This window comes from Cuculus canorus, chromosome 7 (genome assembly GCF_017976375.1).
Source record: "Cuculus canorus isolate bCucCan1 chromosome 7, bCucCan1.pri, whole genome shotgun sequence".
Lineage (NCBI taxonomy): Eukaryota > Metazoa > Chordata > Aves > Cuculiformes > Cuculidae > Cuculus > Cuculus canorus.
In genome coordinates, this window is record NC_071407.1 from 16378797 (window position 1) to 16397148 (window position 18352).

Sequence of the window (18352 nt, forward strand, 5' to 3'; positions counted from 1 at the left end):
TATACTATCTTTGATAAAGATTTCCTTTTACCAAAAAGCAATTATCTATACTTATTTCCCACATTTGTCATATTACTACTATGCAATACTAGAAAGGAAATAATTGACTAATTTCTTAAACTTTTCAACATCTGTATCTTAGCACTAATAGCCATTTTCTACTATGCTTTGTTATGACAGGTATAATGAAGCTTCATATTATTTCCTACTGGTTCTGCTCTGTTTGGCTGCGTAGAGTTCTTGCACATGTATACATAACATTTCAGTTGGGACTAAATTTGTGAAAAATTATCTGTGAGCTACACATGTTTTCCCGAATCCTTCACCTATATGACTACTACTTACACTGGACTGAGTGCTTTTTGCATTGTGTTCCTGCATTTTCTTTGTTGCTGATTCATTTAGGTGATGTGGAGAGGGGGGGTCTTGCACTTTAAGTCTAGCTCTGGTTATTAACCAAGCTGTTAACCAAACTGGTTTTCTCTTTATAAGCAAGGCTCTTCTTTTGAGCAGGCACTTGTAGTAGCCAAAGTAAATAACTTTCCTGAGTGATACTAAACATCAAGTGTTTCCAGATCTTCCAAAGTCTTTGTAACACATCAATTTCTTACAGCTTAACAAAAATACTTTGAAAACATATATGTGTTGTTCTTTCTGTTCTCTAGAAGTGCCAGAAGCTGCAGGCCGTTCTCTGGGTACTTCTCACAGCAGCATTTCGTCTGCTTCAAGTTCTGCAGACCAGGTAGCTAAATTCACATTATAGAAATCCTCTTATCTGTAGTTTAAAGTAGTATTTCTGCCTCTATTGCTTTTCTAAATAAAAATCATACCCCTTTGTGGAGGGCATCCATGTCCCCTTTTGCAGTGAAGATTTTCCGCAGCACCGTTAATCTGAATGTTAGCTTTCGTACAAAAAATGCTTAGAACACATGGCCTAAGAGAGCTTTAACAAACTGTAGAAAAATACGTAGATAGCATTATACCAAACGCTGGCACTCTACCAGTCACTTAGAACAAAACCCAAAAAATCTTCTTAGGTTCACATCTTTCTGACTACCCAGTTAATAATACTTCGACATCATTTGAAACAAGGAAATCCATGGTGATGTATTTAAGTCTAGTCTTTGATAGAGATGGCTATAAAGAGTTTTTAATTGCATACGTTTTTTCTAACTTATAGACATACATACTGTGTTCTGAAAAAAACTAAGGTGTGCACGAAGCAGACACAACGAAGCTATCAGCAGCTATTAGCATTAGCTTACTCTGAAGTTATGGTCTAAGAAATCCCAGAAATTTGTAGGAGGAAACAGGGATGCTCTGCTAACTGGCCCAACACAGCAGGATAGAACAGAATTGCAGAGGCCAGAATCACTTCTAGGAGCACTGCTCTGTTTATTGTGGTTTGGGGTGTCAGCAAAGTTTTACCAAGAAGAAAATCACTGCTGCCCCTCTCAGAGGACACTGTGATGCCGTCCCCTATGTGCTTCAGCCTCTCCCACATCCCACTCCTTTCCATTCCTTTAAATGGAACTCTTCTCATTACAGTTAGAGCTTTCAGTTTTACAACCAGTTCTTATTTGTTTCAGTGCAACAATAAGCTATGAATAATCTAAGGAAACACAGTTATTTTCATTTCAGTGCTATAAGCCTTACTCTTATTTTGGATGAAGGGAGATGAAAAATTGCAGGAAGCCATTCTTATTAGCCTAGTAGTCACAAACAAGGTAAAAAAAGTGGTTCTCGTGAGTGCAAAACAAAGGCTTATTATGCAGAGCCAACAAAATTAAATGTTCTAAAGCCTGATGTGACAAAATTAGTACAACAGTTCTGGAAAAATTTAAGTACTTAAAGTTCTGGAAAAATGTTAACAGTATGTCATACTGGATATTTATTATAAAAATTGCTTTCAAATAAACAATCCAGTAGACACTAAATAAACAGCTTGTAACAATTACATTTGCAGCTTATATGTAAAAGACATGGGCAAAACCAGAGCTTAATAAAACCAACCATTTTCTAAAAAAAAAAAAAAAAATAAATTTTAAAAATCATTATTAATTAGGGTTGTTTTCCCACCAGTTAAGTACAGTGGTATCATGCTCTAGCATCCTGCACAGTGCAGGTGCTTGCAGTCATGATTCACGCCCTTAAGTTTCATTATATATTTGGCTCCCACCCAAACTTTGGTAGCAGCTCTCTGTCTCCAGATTACAGGCCACAGACAGCGTTAGAAGAAAGGTCTGGGGGCAGTTGATTCCTTGTTCTGTTGAACAAAATTCAGCTTACTGGACTCATTCTCTGAGTGGCTGAGTACCTTGCATACTTGCAATTCCTCCCATCCTATTTTTTTCCAGTAAATAGTGTGACTGGAGAAATGTGTGGAGGAACTTTGGAGATAAAGTTACATGCCAATGTAGGAATTAAGTGCAGCGCCCCTGAAATGGAGGCTCTGCTTTTTCTTCACTGTCAACTCCCCTCCCAGCCACAGCCCTCTCTGGTGTTCCTTTGATCCAGCAGTGGGCTGAGCCAACTCATTAAACTGACAGAAAACCAACCTGGCAGTCAAACACAAAACAAGACAAAACTAAAAAAAGTAACAATTTTTTTTCCCCGCAAGATTACCAAAGTAAATTATCTCTCTGTGGGATCAGATGAGCAACAAAATAGAGCACAAGGGAAAAGCCAAGACATTCCCTTTTGGCAGTGACAAGCCAGCGAGACCAGTTTAGCCATAATGTGCAATGTCATCTTTAATCTTTAATCTTTTGTACAGAGGTGACAAAGCTTGTGTGAAAATCAATTTTATCATCCAGCTTGTTACTACAAAGTTGGAGCAAAACCGTTAAAATGACCAGGAAGGTCATTAATACCCAGAAGTATTCATTAGGAGATACTCTCAGCACTATTTCTACAGCCTCTCCACTCATTTGAGTTAGCTTTTGCATCAACCTTCTCAGCACCTTTTATGATTGTTGGGTTTATATCCTGCTAGTTAATCTTCTATTGAGGTGTGGTGATTGCAAAGGTCTCATGTTTCTTCTAATCCCTCATCCTGTCCTTCCCTAGAGTATCATTTCTTTTCATAATTCTCTAAAATCCCCCATACCTTCCCTCCACTTCTGTTCCCAAATGCATAGTCAATCCTGCATCATCTTACTACACAATTTTCTACTACTTATTCAAATTATAATCTTGTACTACTCACTCACAACTGCCATCATCTCCTCTAATCTCTTTGCCTTTGCACTTCTCTTGCTATGAGAGCCTTTTTTTTTTTTCCTAAAACAATCCATCTATCTTTAAGGTGCCAATTTTTCTATATTGTATCTTCAGTTTGCACCTATGTCCCCATCCATGAAGTCCTTTGTCCCATGTTTTCCCTTGGAAGAACAGGTAAAGTTCAATTACTGTACAGAACTCTGCCAGGCATTTAATAGAATGGAGAGGATGATGATCTTGGTGAGGTGTTCACAGGGGATACAGAAATGAGGCACCCAAGAGATACATTATAAAATATAAGCTGCACTTGTACTCTGTCACAGATGTAATCCTTCTCCACATTAAACATGGGTTTATGCCTTTAAATAAGAACACTGTGTTAAATGTAGGGATATAGTCAGACTCGGTCAAAAAAAGAACTAGAACTGAATCCATATCTCATGTCTCGAGTGAAGAACTTCACTGGTGCTGAACTGCTGTATTAGTAGAGGGAAGACATTAATTATTCCTCTGCTTTGTAGGACTCCATCCATTTGTCCTTATTCAATAACAACAAAAAGAGGAAAAGATGGTCTTATCCAACGTCTGTATTGGCCAGATGGAGGCAATCATGATCACGTTTCCCAAATAGCATTAAGTATATGGGAAACATCGTTCCTGAAACTTAGATGCTTACCAAATCTCAGCACTTCATTGGCTGGACCACACCATTTAAATTGTTGATGGTCAAATTATTCCTCAACGTTCCCTGGATATCCTCTTTAAATTCTACTAGAATATCTTCCTGCTTTAAAAATATCAAACTATCCTCTAGCTGAACCTGATTGCTTTCCTCTGGGTATCTTTCTTCTGTCACGTATCAGTCTTCTATCAGACATCTGTTACAGCTGTTTTGACACACTAGTTCTTTGTCCTACCTTTGTCCAACAAAACCAGCAAGCTCTAGACAAAGAATTTTCCACATTCTGTGTTTTCTAAAGTGTTCTGCATTTGAGTTCTTTACAGCTATTATTATTTAGTAGTAGCTCCCATACAGGCCATATTCTTTATTACTATCATTATTATTATTTTACAGGTGAAACACTGTTTCTTTCTTTCTAGGATGCTGGTGTTCATAGTAAAGCATGGTATGCTGCTACCTGTGATAGGAAAACAGCAGAAGATGCATTATACCGATCAAATAAGGTAGGTCACTATTAAAGAATGCCGATTTTATAAAAAAAAAATAAATCCAAAGATAACCAGAAATATGATGAGAACATCATTGTTTTCGGAACAGGTCAGAATGCTGTGCCACAAAAATACTGTCAAACATGAAATTATTGTGGTGAAACTATGTAACTATGGTTTCTATCCCAAAGCAAAGTTGCATTAGTGTAACTGGGACTGGTGCACTGCAGAGAAATTGTTAGATGCTAAAGAGCTGAGGAAGATCTGATGGCTCACATGCTAAAGTGGAAGGCAAAGCCCCATGACTCTTAAATGATCTCCACCACTGTCCAAGGCTCATGTGAAAACAGCTTCTATTTGGAGAGGCTGATGCTGCTCTGCACTTTGAAATAGCAACATTATGCATTTAGGTATTTGGAGAATTTGAGTTCTCTCAGCTATTCTGTGTACAAAAGTTAGTGTCACAGAAGGGAATAGTAACATGTAGAGTTGCATGCTCAGCATTAGGTTCATTTACAGTCCTGCCTAACTCCCCGAAGCAGGATAAAGGGACAGAGCACTGGGTTATCACCAGTGTGGCCCCTGCTCGCTAGTGAGTGCTGCGATACAACGCCAGTAGCTGTAGGTGCTTGTCTTATCAGAGTGCTTTTACAGCTCTGGAGAAACAGTATCTCCACCTCCCACTGCTTTCTTGCCTACCTACTACTACAGATAGTAACTTCATTTCCTGAGGATCTGTGGACCCCAGCAGACTGCTGCCACTGTGTGTTTATTTCATCTTTCTTTCACTGGTTGAGAGAGAGCAGGCAGCAGCAAAGGTGACTGTTGAATGGCACCTTTGTAAGATACTGTTAGGCAGCAGGAATATCGGCCTAGTTTCCATTTCCTGCCATGTAGGTTTTCTAATGGGGAGAAAAAGGTTTAATGCTAATATAGATGAAAATATTAAGCTAAAACCAAACTAAGTTATTGGGAAAAAAAAGCTGAATACACTTACCAGTTCTCTCTCTTTAGGATGGATCTTTTCTAATAAGAAAGAGTTCTGGACAGGATTCACGGCAACCATACACACTGGTTGTGTTTTACAACAGAAGAGTATACAACATTCCTATACGATTTATTGAATCAACAAGACAATATGCTCTGGGCAGAGAAAAAAGTGGTGAAGAGGTAAGATGATGGGGAGGGTTCCTATCAGTTTTCAATTGTATACCTTTAAGCAAGGTTTGCAATATATTGCACTATGACCAAAAGGATTCTTCATGTATCATAATAAAGTATACCCTATATAATGACTGATCTATCAAGCTAGAGGAAACAGTAAAACATCATCTCCTCCATAATGTGAGTAATTAAAACCACAGGTCAAATTTAAAACATACTTGTAAAGCCGTTTTAAAAAGTCACCAGAATCAGAGCTGCAGCTGCTAAATAAATTCTCCAGCTGTTTATAATCCTTTGTTCTAGCTAAGTTTGCTGGAAAACTGTAGAACAGCCATGCTCAAAACAAACAAACAAAAAAACAACGAAAACAAACCACAAAAAAAAGCCCCACCAAACACTATCAAAAATGAGAATGACAGTAGAAAATGTTAAACTCTAGTTCTAGCATACAAAATTCACTGGTTGGCTACTATACTGCACAGATGATAATTACTCTGACAGCAAATCAGAAACTTGGAACCCAAACACCAATAAAAACTGTTATCACTGCACAGAGTAGGCTTTTTAGGGATGTGAATGTAGGCTTGCCTTAGCCTAATTATGTTCCTCCTAGGCAATGGTTTTGAGGTTACAGAATATATAATAGCTTAGGGCATATCTGGCCTTCCACAAAGAGTCAAAAATTACCTCAGGACAAAGACCAAAAAGAAAAGCACAGACTTAGCAGATTCTGGATATTAATTTATAGTGACACTGATGGCTATCTGTACCATGTTAGTCCTGGAGATAGCCTTCCCTCTCACTGGGGTGGCTGAACCACAGATGAAGCAGCTTCCAAACTGCTGGTCTCCACAAATACATATTAAGGTAAAATGAAAGTGGTTACCATGTAACAGTCTCTGTGATTCAGTTTGTGCAGGTGGCAATCAAATAGAAAGGAGTATGAGATGAGACCGCTAGTGGCCACAGTATCTTTCAATATCTAAATTTAATCTGTTTATGACTAGAATCAGGGCTAAAAGCAGAATCCGTTGCTCTTGCTAAAAGGCAGAGCATCTCACTTATAGTCATAGCTCCACTTTCTTCAGTTGTGAGCAAAAAAGACAGTGCAGTGATTACTGTCAGTATTATGGTATTAAAAAGAAGTCAGTACTAATTCAATTTTTGTTTTCTCTGTCCAGCGCTTCGACAGTGTTGCTGAAATAGTAGAGAATCATCAGCACACCTCCCTGGTTCTAATTGACAGCCAAAACAACACAAAAGACTCTACAAAACTGAAACACGTCGTTAGAGTTTCTTAATCAAACTGAACTGCTGAAAAGACTTCTTTTAATCATTTCTTTCAACATTACAAAGCATGTGGATTGGATATTAAAAGAAGACAATGATGGAAAACACTCTTTAAGAGCATCTACTGAGTAGTAAGAGATGCAGTTCACAAAGTTCAACCCCACATCACTTTTATCAGAAATGCACTCTTATTTAACCCAAGAAGCCAAAGCAGATAGACTCTCGTCTGTGATTTCCATCTGTGTGACAGCACGGGTATTCAAAGTCACATGAAGAACAGCTGCATACCACAGCCCAGCCCTTTGGCTGCTATTTAAGGATATATTTCCTGTAGGATATTTTCACTTCAAAAATGAGAATAGCCACAATGCTCTAGTCATATTTGTTACATTTACCACAGACCACTGCTTTCAGCAAATTCTTTGTAAAATGCACAGCCTAAGAAGTTAGAACAACTCGACCTTATGTACTGCTGTGTACAAACTGAAAATAAGACTGTACTTCATGTGATTAGTGGCAATAAAGCTGTCTGAATATTTTAGATTAATGGACATGTATTGTCCTTTTCCTAAGCTCTACTCTGTTTCGTTAATATTTTTGTTTGTATTTTCCAATGTGCAAATAAAATAAAAAATTTTGTAAAGTCAACATTTCTTAGCATCCTTCCAGCAAGAAAGCATCATTGATGTTTTAGTGTATATACTTCACAAGTCCTGTTATGAGAACCATCACTTCTTAAAACTTTAGCGTATATATTTGGCTTAGTAGCTCTCAAATCTTTTGCCTTTAAGTTGCCTACTGTTTAATTGATCTTGCAAAGAATATAAAATGGACTAGATTTTGGGCCTCTTTAAGGCCACTTAACAGAAACACACAAACCCCGCACAAACACTTGTTGACCCTCCACTTGCATCTATTTCTGTATGTCCCAAAACACTACAACCAGGTTAAGGTTTTCTTATCTTGCTATATGAGCAATGTTACAAATGTTACATGCTGTTTCTTTCCAACACACTTCCTTACCTCTACGCTAGTCATCTTCAAAGCTCCTATCCAAACTGATGTCAGAGCTCGAGCCCATTATGCAGCACAAAATGATACTATTTTGATAGAGAACATGTACCAACTGTATATTACTTCACCCAAACTATGCTGCCTTGATTGTCTTACGCACTTCAGTTGTATGTAACTGAAGTTGTATATAGTCATATATAACTCACCAGCTACAAAGCTTATGTGCATCTTCCTGCCAACAAAAAAAAACAAAAACACATACTCAGCTACTGAATTAATTGGGTTTTAAATAATTTTCATTATAATATTTTTGAAAACATAAGTTGAATTGTCTTACTGGTGGCATCCCTGTGACATTTGTGTAAGACTTCCAATTGTTTCAATAGTAGCAAGTCAATCTTCAATTTCGCTTTTTGGAAAGTCACAGACAACTAGAGCTGGGCTTGCACACAATTGAAAACCAGTAGACATTTAAATGCCGCAGTCCTCTTTATGTCCAAGTATTCAATTAAGTATTCAATTTTTACAGGTTTTCCATCAATATTTTGGGAAGCTGACTTACGCCCCTAAGATGTCATCTTCCAGTACTTGTGCAAGAGGTGCCATACGGTATGGGCACTCTGACTGAAGACTGGATCTAGCCTCCGAGTTCATTAAGAAAAGCCTCTAAACATCATAATTCCTGTGGATAATTAGGACCTTCATTTGTTTACTCTCACGCACTATGGATAAGACAAGGTCTTTTGTTTATATAACCTCACATAAACATTAAGAAACGTGAAGCATATTCTTCCTTCATCATTATCCCTAAAACAAGTAGGAAGCAAGTAGGCTCCTAGGAATATTACCCTACTGGCCAGCAAAATGAGAGAGGAATAACTCAAGCCTTGGTTTTGCCAAACCCCTGGTACCTTAAAAGGCGGTCAATCTGAAAGAGCAATAGCAGAAAATACTCTTTAGTCATTATGGGGACAAATTACATCCACCTGGAATAAAACTATAACACAGTTATAGGCCTGAAATGGTGCTTTGCACTTCACCATATCCTGGCATCCTATAGGATTCCTGGAGTATAAAACAAATTAGAAGTATTTTCTATAAATGCTCGCAGTCATATTCTGTAAACACAAGTTATAGCAAATTTAATAGTGACAGAGGCAATACAGATTAGGAATGTTCACCATTCTTAAACACCATATACCTTATGAATATATATACTGTATATTTTCAACTGATTGCATTCTCAGGCTTGTCATAGTAACAGAATTGTTAACACGTTTTATTAATTTATATGAAAAATACTTCACTAAGAAAGTAGACAAACTGCAGAGAAATAGTACAAGTGTCATGTGCATAGCAATATAGCTTAAAGCATTCACGTATGGCTTTGTTTAAATGAAATTATTGGGGAAACAGCCCTCATATGGACCTATGGTTACACAGTTGACATAATGTAAACTGTTTCACATCTTTTAGGCACTTGCTAACAATAGTGTTCAATCCCTGAAAATCAAGAGCTGACAAGTGAAAATAACAAAAATCCCAGGACAACAGCTGTGTGTAGTTGAAAAATTTTTTTAAATTGTTTTTAGTAGTGCATGCACAGAACTGAAAATTGGGGGGGAGGGGAATTCTGTGCCAGAATTATATCAAATAACTGAAAAGTATAAAAATATTTACACGTCTAGTTCTTTTAAAATATGTATAGAACAAAAGCCCTGAAGACTCATTTTATAGAATCAAAATATAGGACAAGATAGTAGTAACAAAAAATAATATATATTTTTATGGAACTGTATTTGCAGTTAGTTACAAGTTATCTAAACCACAAAGCTCCTTGATCTATCTCAAGGCTTGATGGCAACAGATTTCCTTTTAAAACACAAGCACTTTGCATAATTTTTAAACTTCAGTTACAATACTGAAATAAAAACAAAATCACTTGTGTCTCCTAATTAAATTGATTCTCCTTTAAAAAACTGTAATGTATGATATTTAATTTTTATTTTCTCCACTGGTCATCATTACCTTAATGAATTCCAATCTCGAGTAGCCTCCATCAGATGCCTCTGTCCATGTCCTACCCAATTATCCTGATTGTCAAATATTCTACCACAAAACCAGCAGCTAAACTTAGCTTTAAAGGTATTATCAGAGGTAGTTTTCACAATCTGGTAATTGTTTTTGCTAGTCTTTTTCAGTGTCAATTTTAAGACAAATCTTTCTTTTACAGGGCTAATAGGTTTTATTGTCCTGTGCCTCTTATGAGAAAGATCATCAGTAGTTATGTCCATGGGATTGCAGAAGGCTGGCTGCAGAAGTGCTTCGATAGTTCTTTTTGACAATGAAACCTTAAGAACGTGACCCTTAAACTTGGCAATCGTTTTCATTACGTTTACAACTTCTGGAACATCTGCATCAGGATGGTTAAGCACAACAACTGGTTGATTTCTCCGAGGGCATTTTACAAGCTGTTTAGAATTGAAAGGAAGTAATTTCAAAGTCCTCACAGTTTCTTTTGATGCCCTTGGTTTGTAAGGGTGACCTGATTCACTAACAACTTCAGTTCGATTCTTCTCCTTACACCTTCTGTGCAACATCACTTTCTTTCTTGGAGGCTCTAGGCAATTATCCTTACTTTTCCTTTTGCAATTCTTGTTTCCCTGTGCACCCACAGCTTCTGAACTTTTAGACCCAGGTTGTTTTAAACGAGATTTTACTTTTGCAGTTCTGTTTCGGGTGCCCCATGTGGACTTCCGACTACCAAAGTTGTTCCTGTTGTTAGTAATTATTTGTGTGCTCTCAACAGCACCTTTCTGCAACCGTGTCCCTGCAGACTTAGAATAAACAGGTTCTACAGGAGGCACACAACATGCTGGATTAGAGCTTGCCAAAGCGGCATTTGCTGGCATTGACCTACCTGGTAAGATTAAGGCATCATGAGAAGTAAGATTAGTTTGTTTCTGTGCTAGTGCAGGAGTAAGGGACTGCAAGTCATCCAGCTGTAGTGAGGGCACGGAGTTGCTTACTGACCGAGTCATATCAGCCAGTGTGTCTGAAGCAGAAGTCTTAATTTTCAGCAAAACCTTTTGCTGCATGGCTCCAGTTTTCTTTGGTTGACAATCTTGAGGATGAGCATTATCCTGAAAAACACTACGTTTATGAATTACAGGCTTGTTTGGCGTCATATATTTCAGAAAAACTGCCTGCTGCCCATCAGGCAAAAGTGCATAAACTTGTTGTTTCTGTTTAATTTCCTGTTGGTTTACTGACTCCAAGGAACCAAAGACAGCATCCGGATGCTCTGATAACTCCTTCACAGAAGAAATCCCTTTCACAGATGACCCTGGTGAGTCTGTAATTACAAGAGGTCCTTTGAATGGCATGCTATTCAATGACTCATTTGCTGTACTACCTGCTCTCCTATTACAGGAACTAGTTACGCTTCTGAAACTGTCATTTTTCCCCTCCATTTTTGAAGCCTGTAAGGTTATTTTACCATTTTCTCTGGATGCAACTTTCCCTAAAATCTGAGAACTATCACCAGGGACATTTGCAACTGTTCCAATTGCCCTGCTGAAAGTCAAAATCATTCCAGGTCCTTTATTTAAGACATAAGATGCAGGTACCCCCTTAGTCACATGCCCATCTGATGAGCTGGTTGACGGAAGAGACTTTCCTGAAACCACATGTAGCCTGGGCTGGTTAGCAAGATGCAAAGGGACAAAAAGTCCTGATGGAGGGGACTGAACTAAAAAAGGTTTCTTCTGTTCCTGATGAACAGGTGAAAAGCTGTTAGGGTTTTGGGTTGTAGACAGTATTCTGTCTTTTACCAACTGCTGTTTTAGGATTGTATCAGAATGACTTTTTAGCAACGTACCGGCACCTGGAGTTCTGGATAATTTATCCATTCCCTGTGAATCAAATGATGCTCTGCATGTCTGTCTTTCTCTCCCACAATGTGTACCTTCATTTGTGCTACACCTTGTGTTCAACTCTCTCTTAGATAAATTAAAGCCTACATTAGAGGGCCTCTGAAAACCACATGCAGTTGCTGAGCCTTTTAAATGCGTAAAGGCTGTATTCCCTGTTTCATGCCCAGAAAGCCTGTCAGAATGAAGTTTTATGCAGTTATTTGACTTGTGCAATTCTTGTTGAGTAGTTGCTTTCACTTTTAAAACATCTTGCAGTACCTGGTTTATTTCAGGCGATAAATAATTAGCTGCCTGTTCACTCTGCAATGAGAAAACAGATGTGATTTTAGGCATTAGAACTGAGTTAACACAGTCAGAGGCATTTTCTTGGAATTTCTCATCTACGTTCTCAAAGCCTTCATGTATGTCAGCGTCCAAATACTGCTGGCCATTCTGCTGGACCTCCATAAAACACTCGCTGTCAACACATTTAGACTGGCTTTTAGAAGACACAGAGTTATTCTTAGTGTTTCCGTGTCCGTAAGTATTATTAATATTTGATTGGGCTGATAGAACTTTCTCTGGTTTTAAGCCTTTCATTGACTCTGAATATGAAGATGCAGATTGACTTCTCCTGCTGTTTTGAAAAGAAACTGTTTTGCTAGATATAAATTCTTTGTATCTGTCATCTGTTGACGTCCAAATGCTACATGAATTATCCGAAGTGCCCATTTTGGAATAGTTGTGAAAAGACAGCAATCCTTCATTAGAAGAATCCACTGAAGTTGAGTAATAGAGATTATTAGTTCCATTACTTTTATTCAGGCCACCATTCTGTATTTTCAGTTCAGGAAAGAACGGCATTTTCACGGGGTCATAGTGAAGAGTATTTGTAATAGCAGGTGGTAATACCTGAGGATGACTTGGAGGACTATAGTTTCCCCAATTTCGAGTTCCAACTTTTGTCACTTCATCACATGGAGATACAGTCGAGCCCAGCTTCATTGGAAAATAATTTAGACTTTTTCCTACAGCTACATTAGAAGATGCTACAGTTTGAGAAACACTCCTACCATACAATAAGGAGTTATTTTGTATTTCCGCTTTTGTTTTTCCTGAATGTGGAGCAGAACAAGAAAATGAAGGGGATGTTAATGGGTGAACAGAATTGTTCTTCAAGGTTGACTGATCAGTTACATGTGGCATAGCACCTGAAGACAAGCCACAGGGATCAGCAGTCTGTAGCAGAGGAGTTGCAGAACCATCTTTAACAGGATCGGCTTTCTGACCCAATAGATGTACATTTTGCTTACTCGTAGGTAATAATTTTATAACAATATGTTGTTTTCCATCTACCATTTTAAACCCCATAAATTTAGCACTGTAATTTGCTGGAACAGATATTTTATTATTTTTGACCATCAATACCGTTGGCCCATGAACAGCATTTTTCAATAATCCCAGGCCGTAATTCATTCCATCGTCTACTTTACTGTATTGCGCAGTAGCAGCAGAGAGCACTCCACCTGTGAAATTATGCTTTTCTGTATACATAATTTGATCCTTCTCTTCATTTGCTTCCATCTCTCTCAAACCCTGGTTCAGGTCCTCAGCCTTTGTTTGAATTTTATTCACATTTCTTAGCACTTGTACATTTTTTTCTCCAGTTTTGTCACTTCCGTTGCTTATCTTTTTCCGTCTCCAGAGTGCTTTTTTTGATGTTCCCATTTTATACCTTCTTAACACAAGCTTCAGTCCTGCTGGTGCTTTCACTATTCTTTTATCACATTTATCCTTTTCCAGTTTTTCTTTTGCATATAAGTGGTCTCTATGCAAAGCTATGATGTGTTTTAAAAGATAATCTTTCCGTGGTGTGCTGTAACTGCAATATTGACAACCAAAAGAGAACACGCTGGTATGAAGATGATGATGCTTCTGGAATTCCTCTTTTGTAAAGCTTATGTGATGGCATTTTCCACATTTATATTGAATCTCATTATGTCTGTGAATGTGCTGAACAAACGTGCCCACATCCTGGGTAGAAAACCCACATTTTTCACATTGAAAGTGACCATTTACACAATGCTTTGATGTGAAGTGTTTTGTCAAATCCAACAAAGTGTACACATGCTCATCATTACAGAGCTCACATTTTACTAAAGTGCTACGATGGGTGCGTCTATGCTGTTTAAATGACTGAAAGTCATTAGCCGAGAAGTTACACATCTCACAAGGATAAAATGGCAACTCGCCATAGTGTAACAGCTGAAAATGTTTCTGTAGATCATTTGGGCTGTATCTAATGTTATCCTTGCACTTCGTACAAGTGAAATTCAGTACCTTTGCTGTAGTTCTGAACCCTTCTTCAAATTGCACTTCTGGTTTATTTCGCAAGGAAGTTCCCTCTGAACAACTGGGATTGCTTCCATTTATTTTCTCTAGACTTAAGGACTTCCTTGCAGTTTGCTGTTTACATTGGAAGAGTTTTCTAAATCTATCAACTTCATGTTTCATTAATACTTCATTTGGAATGTTCACCTTGGGCAAATCAATTTTCACATGTTTTAGTTCATACATGGTATCAACACCTAAAATTGCTGGTCGAGTCATCACACTTAAAGGATCATTCACCAGTGCTTTTTTCAAAGTAGTATCTGTAGAAAAATTCTTTGGAGCATTGTGTTTCAACAAATTAATTTGCTTTTTATCAGGAAAAAAATGTTCCTTTTCAGATGGCATGATTTTAGGTTTTCCTTTTCTTTAAATGAATTCTTGAGACTAGTCTTAGTTCCTGCAGCAAAAAAGACTGCTGCGCCAAGTTATTCTCAAGGTTCTAGAACTTCCCCATTTTATTCTCCTGAAATCAGAAAACAAACAAAGCAAATATTACACTTAAAACTAACACAATTAGAATACTCATTACAATTCATTAATAGATACATGCCAACCTTGGAAGCTGTTGATTTTTATAATGGCATTTGAGAGAAAAAAAGACTAAGAAAAACAAAAATGAAACATCACACTGTAACCTTTTTTGTTTGTTTGTGTTTGGGTGGGAGTTTTTCTTCTTTGTTGATTTGTTGTTTGGGTGGTTTTCCCCACAGAACAGACACAAATCTTGAAACAGAAGCTTTAAAGGACAACATCTACTGAAAGATGAAAACATTGCCATTTCACACCATCAAATTTTGGTTTTGTCCAAACAGGACAGCCTGTCAGCATGAGATATTCCATGACCTGTTTTGTTTTTTTTTTTTTAAATGAAGCTAGTATTTATTACTTATTCAGGATTTCAAGTAAATATAAACACAGTACCGTCACTACAAGATGAATCCCTAACTGAACATATCTGAAGTACCAAAATCAAGTCACATTCAGCACGCATTGATATTTTTATTACTTAAATCTGTTACTCAACTAGTAGCTAACTATTGTGCTTAAAGAAAATCAAAATCTGACAAAAGACCTATTTCACTAAACAGAGTCCTTACCTTTACGAACACCAAAAAAACCCACCACACTCATCTATAATGAATTTTTCTCATGCCTACTTTTAGTATCCCACAAGTCTGAAGTAGTTAACTTTGGTTTCTCACCACATACTCCTCGGTATAGATTAATCTTTTCAGAATAGGAGCATGACTGGCAACATGGATTAAGAGGCTCAAATAGGTATGGTCAGCACCAATGTCTCCCTAAAAACTTAGTGTCAGTGTTTACATAAGAAACTGCACTGCCAATTTATAGCAGCTCAAACCTATGCTTAAACAACACTTCCACATGTCAACATAAAATCAGCAGAAAATGGAATAGCAGTGGTAATAATTTGATTTTGGAAAGTGAAACTGAAAAAAAGAACTATTTTTTCACTGGTATATAATGCTTTTTGCTAAGAACTTTTTCCATAGCAGAAGTCATAGCACCACTTTCTTCTTCAGTAGCAAGTTAGTCAAATGTAGCTGAAATCTGATCAGCGGCTCTCTCCGTACTGTTCCCCTGCCCACCCTGAAGCAACAGAGACTTGGAACTCATTAGATCATCCCATTTATTCACATTCAAACTGGAAGAATGATCACATCCTCTCACTCATTGTGATGAAGTACAAGAGCTGCTTCTAGAGCTCCGGGCCATCATAAGTATCACCACTAAGGTCTTCCAAAAGTTTTCCCATAGTCCTGTGAGAAGGAAGTATCTAGCATTAAACATGTAAATACCTGACAGAGAAAATGGAGACTGAAAAATTTTCAAGGCCATATTCAAGTATCACATAGCAAGAAAAGCAAAACACTTGAGGGTTTTTTTTAAGCATATGTTTTATTGCACTCCTTTGGAAAAGATATTAGCCATTCTGCAACATTCTTGAAATAACAAGCAAAACAAATTTTGCCATTTTATACAGACTCCAATATCAAATAAATTCAATGAATTGTGTTCATCAGCTATGAGATCGGCAAGATTTCAACTGTACATCTGACATTTAAAAAACAAAAAAAAACCCACAGACATAAACATGTTCTTCCTGCTCAAGAGTCTTCCCAAACTAAAACACTTAAATGTACAGGAATTTTTTTTTTTTCTTTTTTTAACCTCAAAGATAAATATCCCATCTTCCACACAAGCGATTAATACACGGGATACTGTTCTACTTTGAGCTTTCAGAAAAGAACAGCTCCTCTACATTATATTCCATTTTCATCAAATGAGTACTGTATTCTAATGCTTTCTCTTGTCAATGGTAAATCCCTTACTTAAATACAACAAAGCTGAACTCCCAAATAAAGATAAGTAAAAATTATTTGGGTTTGTTTGCTGAAGAAAGATGCAACACATCAAGATTACAGGCAGCACGACGCAATACATCATTCTGCTGGTAGCTGCCTATCAATCAGGTTAAAATGTTACACTGTCAAATACTGAAACCCAAAATATGTATGCAACTAACACTATAATGAGAAGTAGACGCAGTACCCTCCAGAGAGCAAACCTCAGGTTTTTAACATCGGGCCAATGTGGTCCTCAATTGGCCAACACGTCATTAACTGGATAAAACATGTTTGCAAAGAGTCTCAGCTGGGTATATTCAAACATGATTTGAGACCTCTCAACTAATTAACCATACAAATGACAATTTAGCTATGTTATTATTGGGTAGCATGCAACTATCAACAAAAACCTGCAGCACGATAAACAGAAGTATTTACTAGAAATAACTAACTAGTAAAATAAATTCCAGAGATCTTTAACTGTACGTTATCAAAGAAGTAGTCAGACTTACACATTAAGAAAAGACTTTACTTCAGTTCTTCAACAGCCTTTTTAACATATTTCCACAGGCATAGAAGAGGTAAATACGTAAAACTCAGAAAAGGCCACAGTCAGAAGGAACACTGAAAAAAAGTCCGGAAACAAAAAGGAAGATATTTTAGAAAGTGTAAATATAAGCACAATTGAAAGAATAAGCTGAAAAGCACAAATCCTGTGCAATTATACTTTTTTACATCACTGAAGATAGAAAACCAACTGCAAATATCTACTACGCTCTCTCTCCAAGATCACCATCAAATATAATACAAATTCTAAATTAATAAGGAGGCTTAAAAATCTCTAGAAAACTCAACCTAACACAGCCTACTTTAACCTCAGCTTTGTCAATACTTCTCAGCCAGTCGTAAGTGGCAAGCAAGAGGCATAAACATACAACAGGTGAAGAACAAGACAGAATGCAGTAACTGGCTCCTCAACCCACTGAATTTTAACATGGACTCAAAAGAAACTTACCTTGCTGAGGTAAAAATTGCAATAAATTCTATAGCAAAAATCTAATTACAATTTTCTAGAAAGTTGTACAAAAAGCCGGGGTGGGGTGGGATATTACATTTGCAATACTTAAAACAAGTAAGTAAGATTATAAAGGAGATATATACACACACACAGGTTTTGTATGCATATAAGCATGCATCCAAGTTAACTCCCAAAAGAAAACAACCACTAAGCACAAGACTAAGTAATCACCTGACGCTCCAAGCCTCAATTTATTTATCTCAAAAATTCTCCAATATGCGAGTATTTTGTTTAATAAAGCACACATAGAAGAACAAAAAGTTTCAGCTATATCCTTTAACCTCATGAGAAATGACAGGTGGGAGGAAGGCGGTGCTAAGTTAGGAACCTTTTACAGATTCTCCATTTAAAAAAAAAAAAAAAAAACCACAGAAATTAAAAACACCTTTGCAGGCAAAATTTATTTTTAAGATTTCTGTAAAAATTGTAGACACCCATTTAAGATTTACTTAAAAATAACAAAAAAAAACCCCAACCCCAAACCCAAGTAAGTACGCTGAATTCTCCCCCGTGCTGGGTGCCGCGCCAGGTGCGCCCGCAAATTCATTCACCTCGGCCGAGACCGGGACACGTGGAGGAACGGGCAGAACTCGATCTCCGGGAGCCGCGGGGCAGCGGGGCGCGGGCAGCCCCGTCCCGCTCGGCAGAAGCCCCGAGTCCAGGAGGAACGCGTGAAAGGACGGCGAATTCCCCCCCCACCTGCCGCCCCCGCCCCGCCAAGCGGCACCGGGGAGGGA

General features: G+C 37.6%; 2 protein-coding genes across 6 annotated transcripts in view; one reads left to right on the top strand and one right to left on the bottom strand.

The window, feature by feature from the left end:
• BLNK (B cell linker) overlaps positions 1-7462 on the top strand; it is a 94337-nt gene extending 86875 nt beyond the window's left edge. Inside the window, exons 22-25 of one of the 5 annotated variants that reach the window (XM_054072224.1) lie at positions 666-742; positions 4324-4407; positions 5407-5562; positions 6738-7452. In XM_054072224.1, coding sequence (XP_053928199.1) covers positions 666-742; positions 4324-4407; positions 5407-5562; positions 6738-6857 — 437 coding nt within the window. In that variant the 3' untranslated portion in view covers positions 6858-7452. Of the gene's footprint in view, positions 1-665; positions 743-4323; positions 4408-5406; positions 5563-6737 lie in introns of all 5 variants that reach the window. The other 4 variants (XM_054072222.1, XM_054072223.1, XM_054072225.1 and 1 more) reach the window with 4 other exon arrangements.
• Positions 7463-8395: 933 nt separating this feature from the next.
• Positions 8396-17174, bottom strand: ZNF518A (zinc finger protein 518A). The gene is made up of 2 exons (XM_009570651.2): positions 17050-17174; positions 8396-14631 (listed from the first exon to the last, which is right to left on the bottom strand). The coding sequence occupies exon 2, from the start codon at positions 14511-14513 to the stop codon at positions 9885-9887; it is 4629 nt and encodes a 1542-aa protein (XP_009568946.2). The 5' UTR covers positions 14514-14631; positions 17050-17174; the 3' UTR covers positions 8396-9884.
• Positions 17175-18352: the final 1178 nt, after the last annotated feature.

Excerpts from the sequence above, each read along its gene's own strand:
- ZNF518A (XM_009570651.2), bottom strand. The coding sequence starts at position 14,513 with ATGCCATCTGAAAAGGAACATTTTTTTCCTGATAAAAAGCAAATTAAT.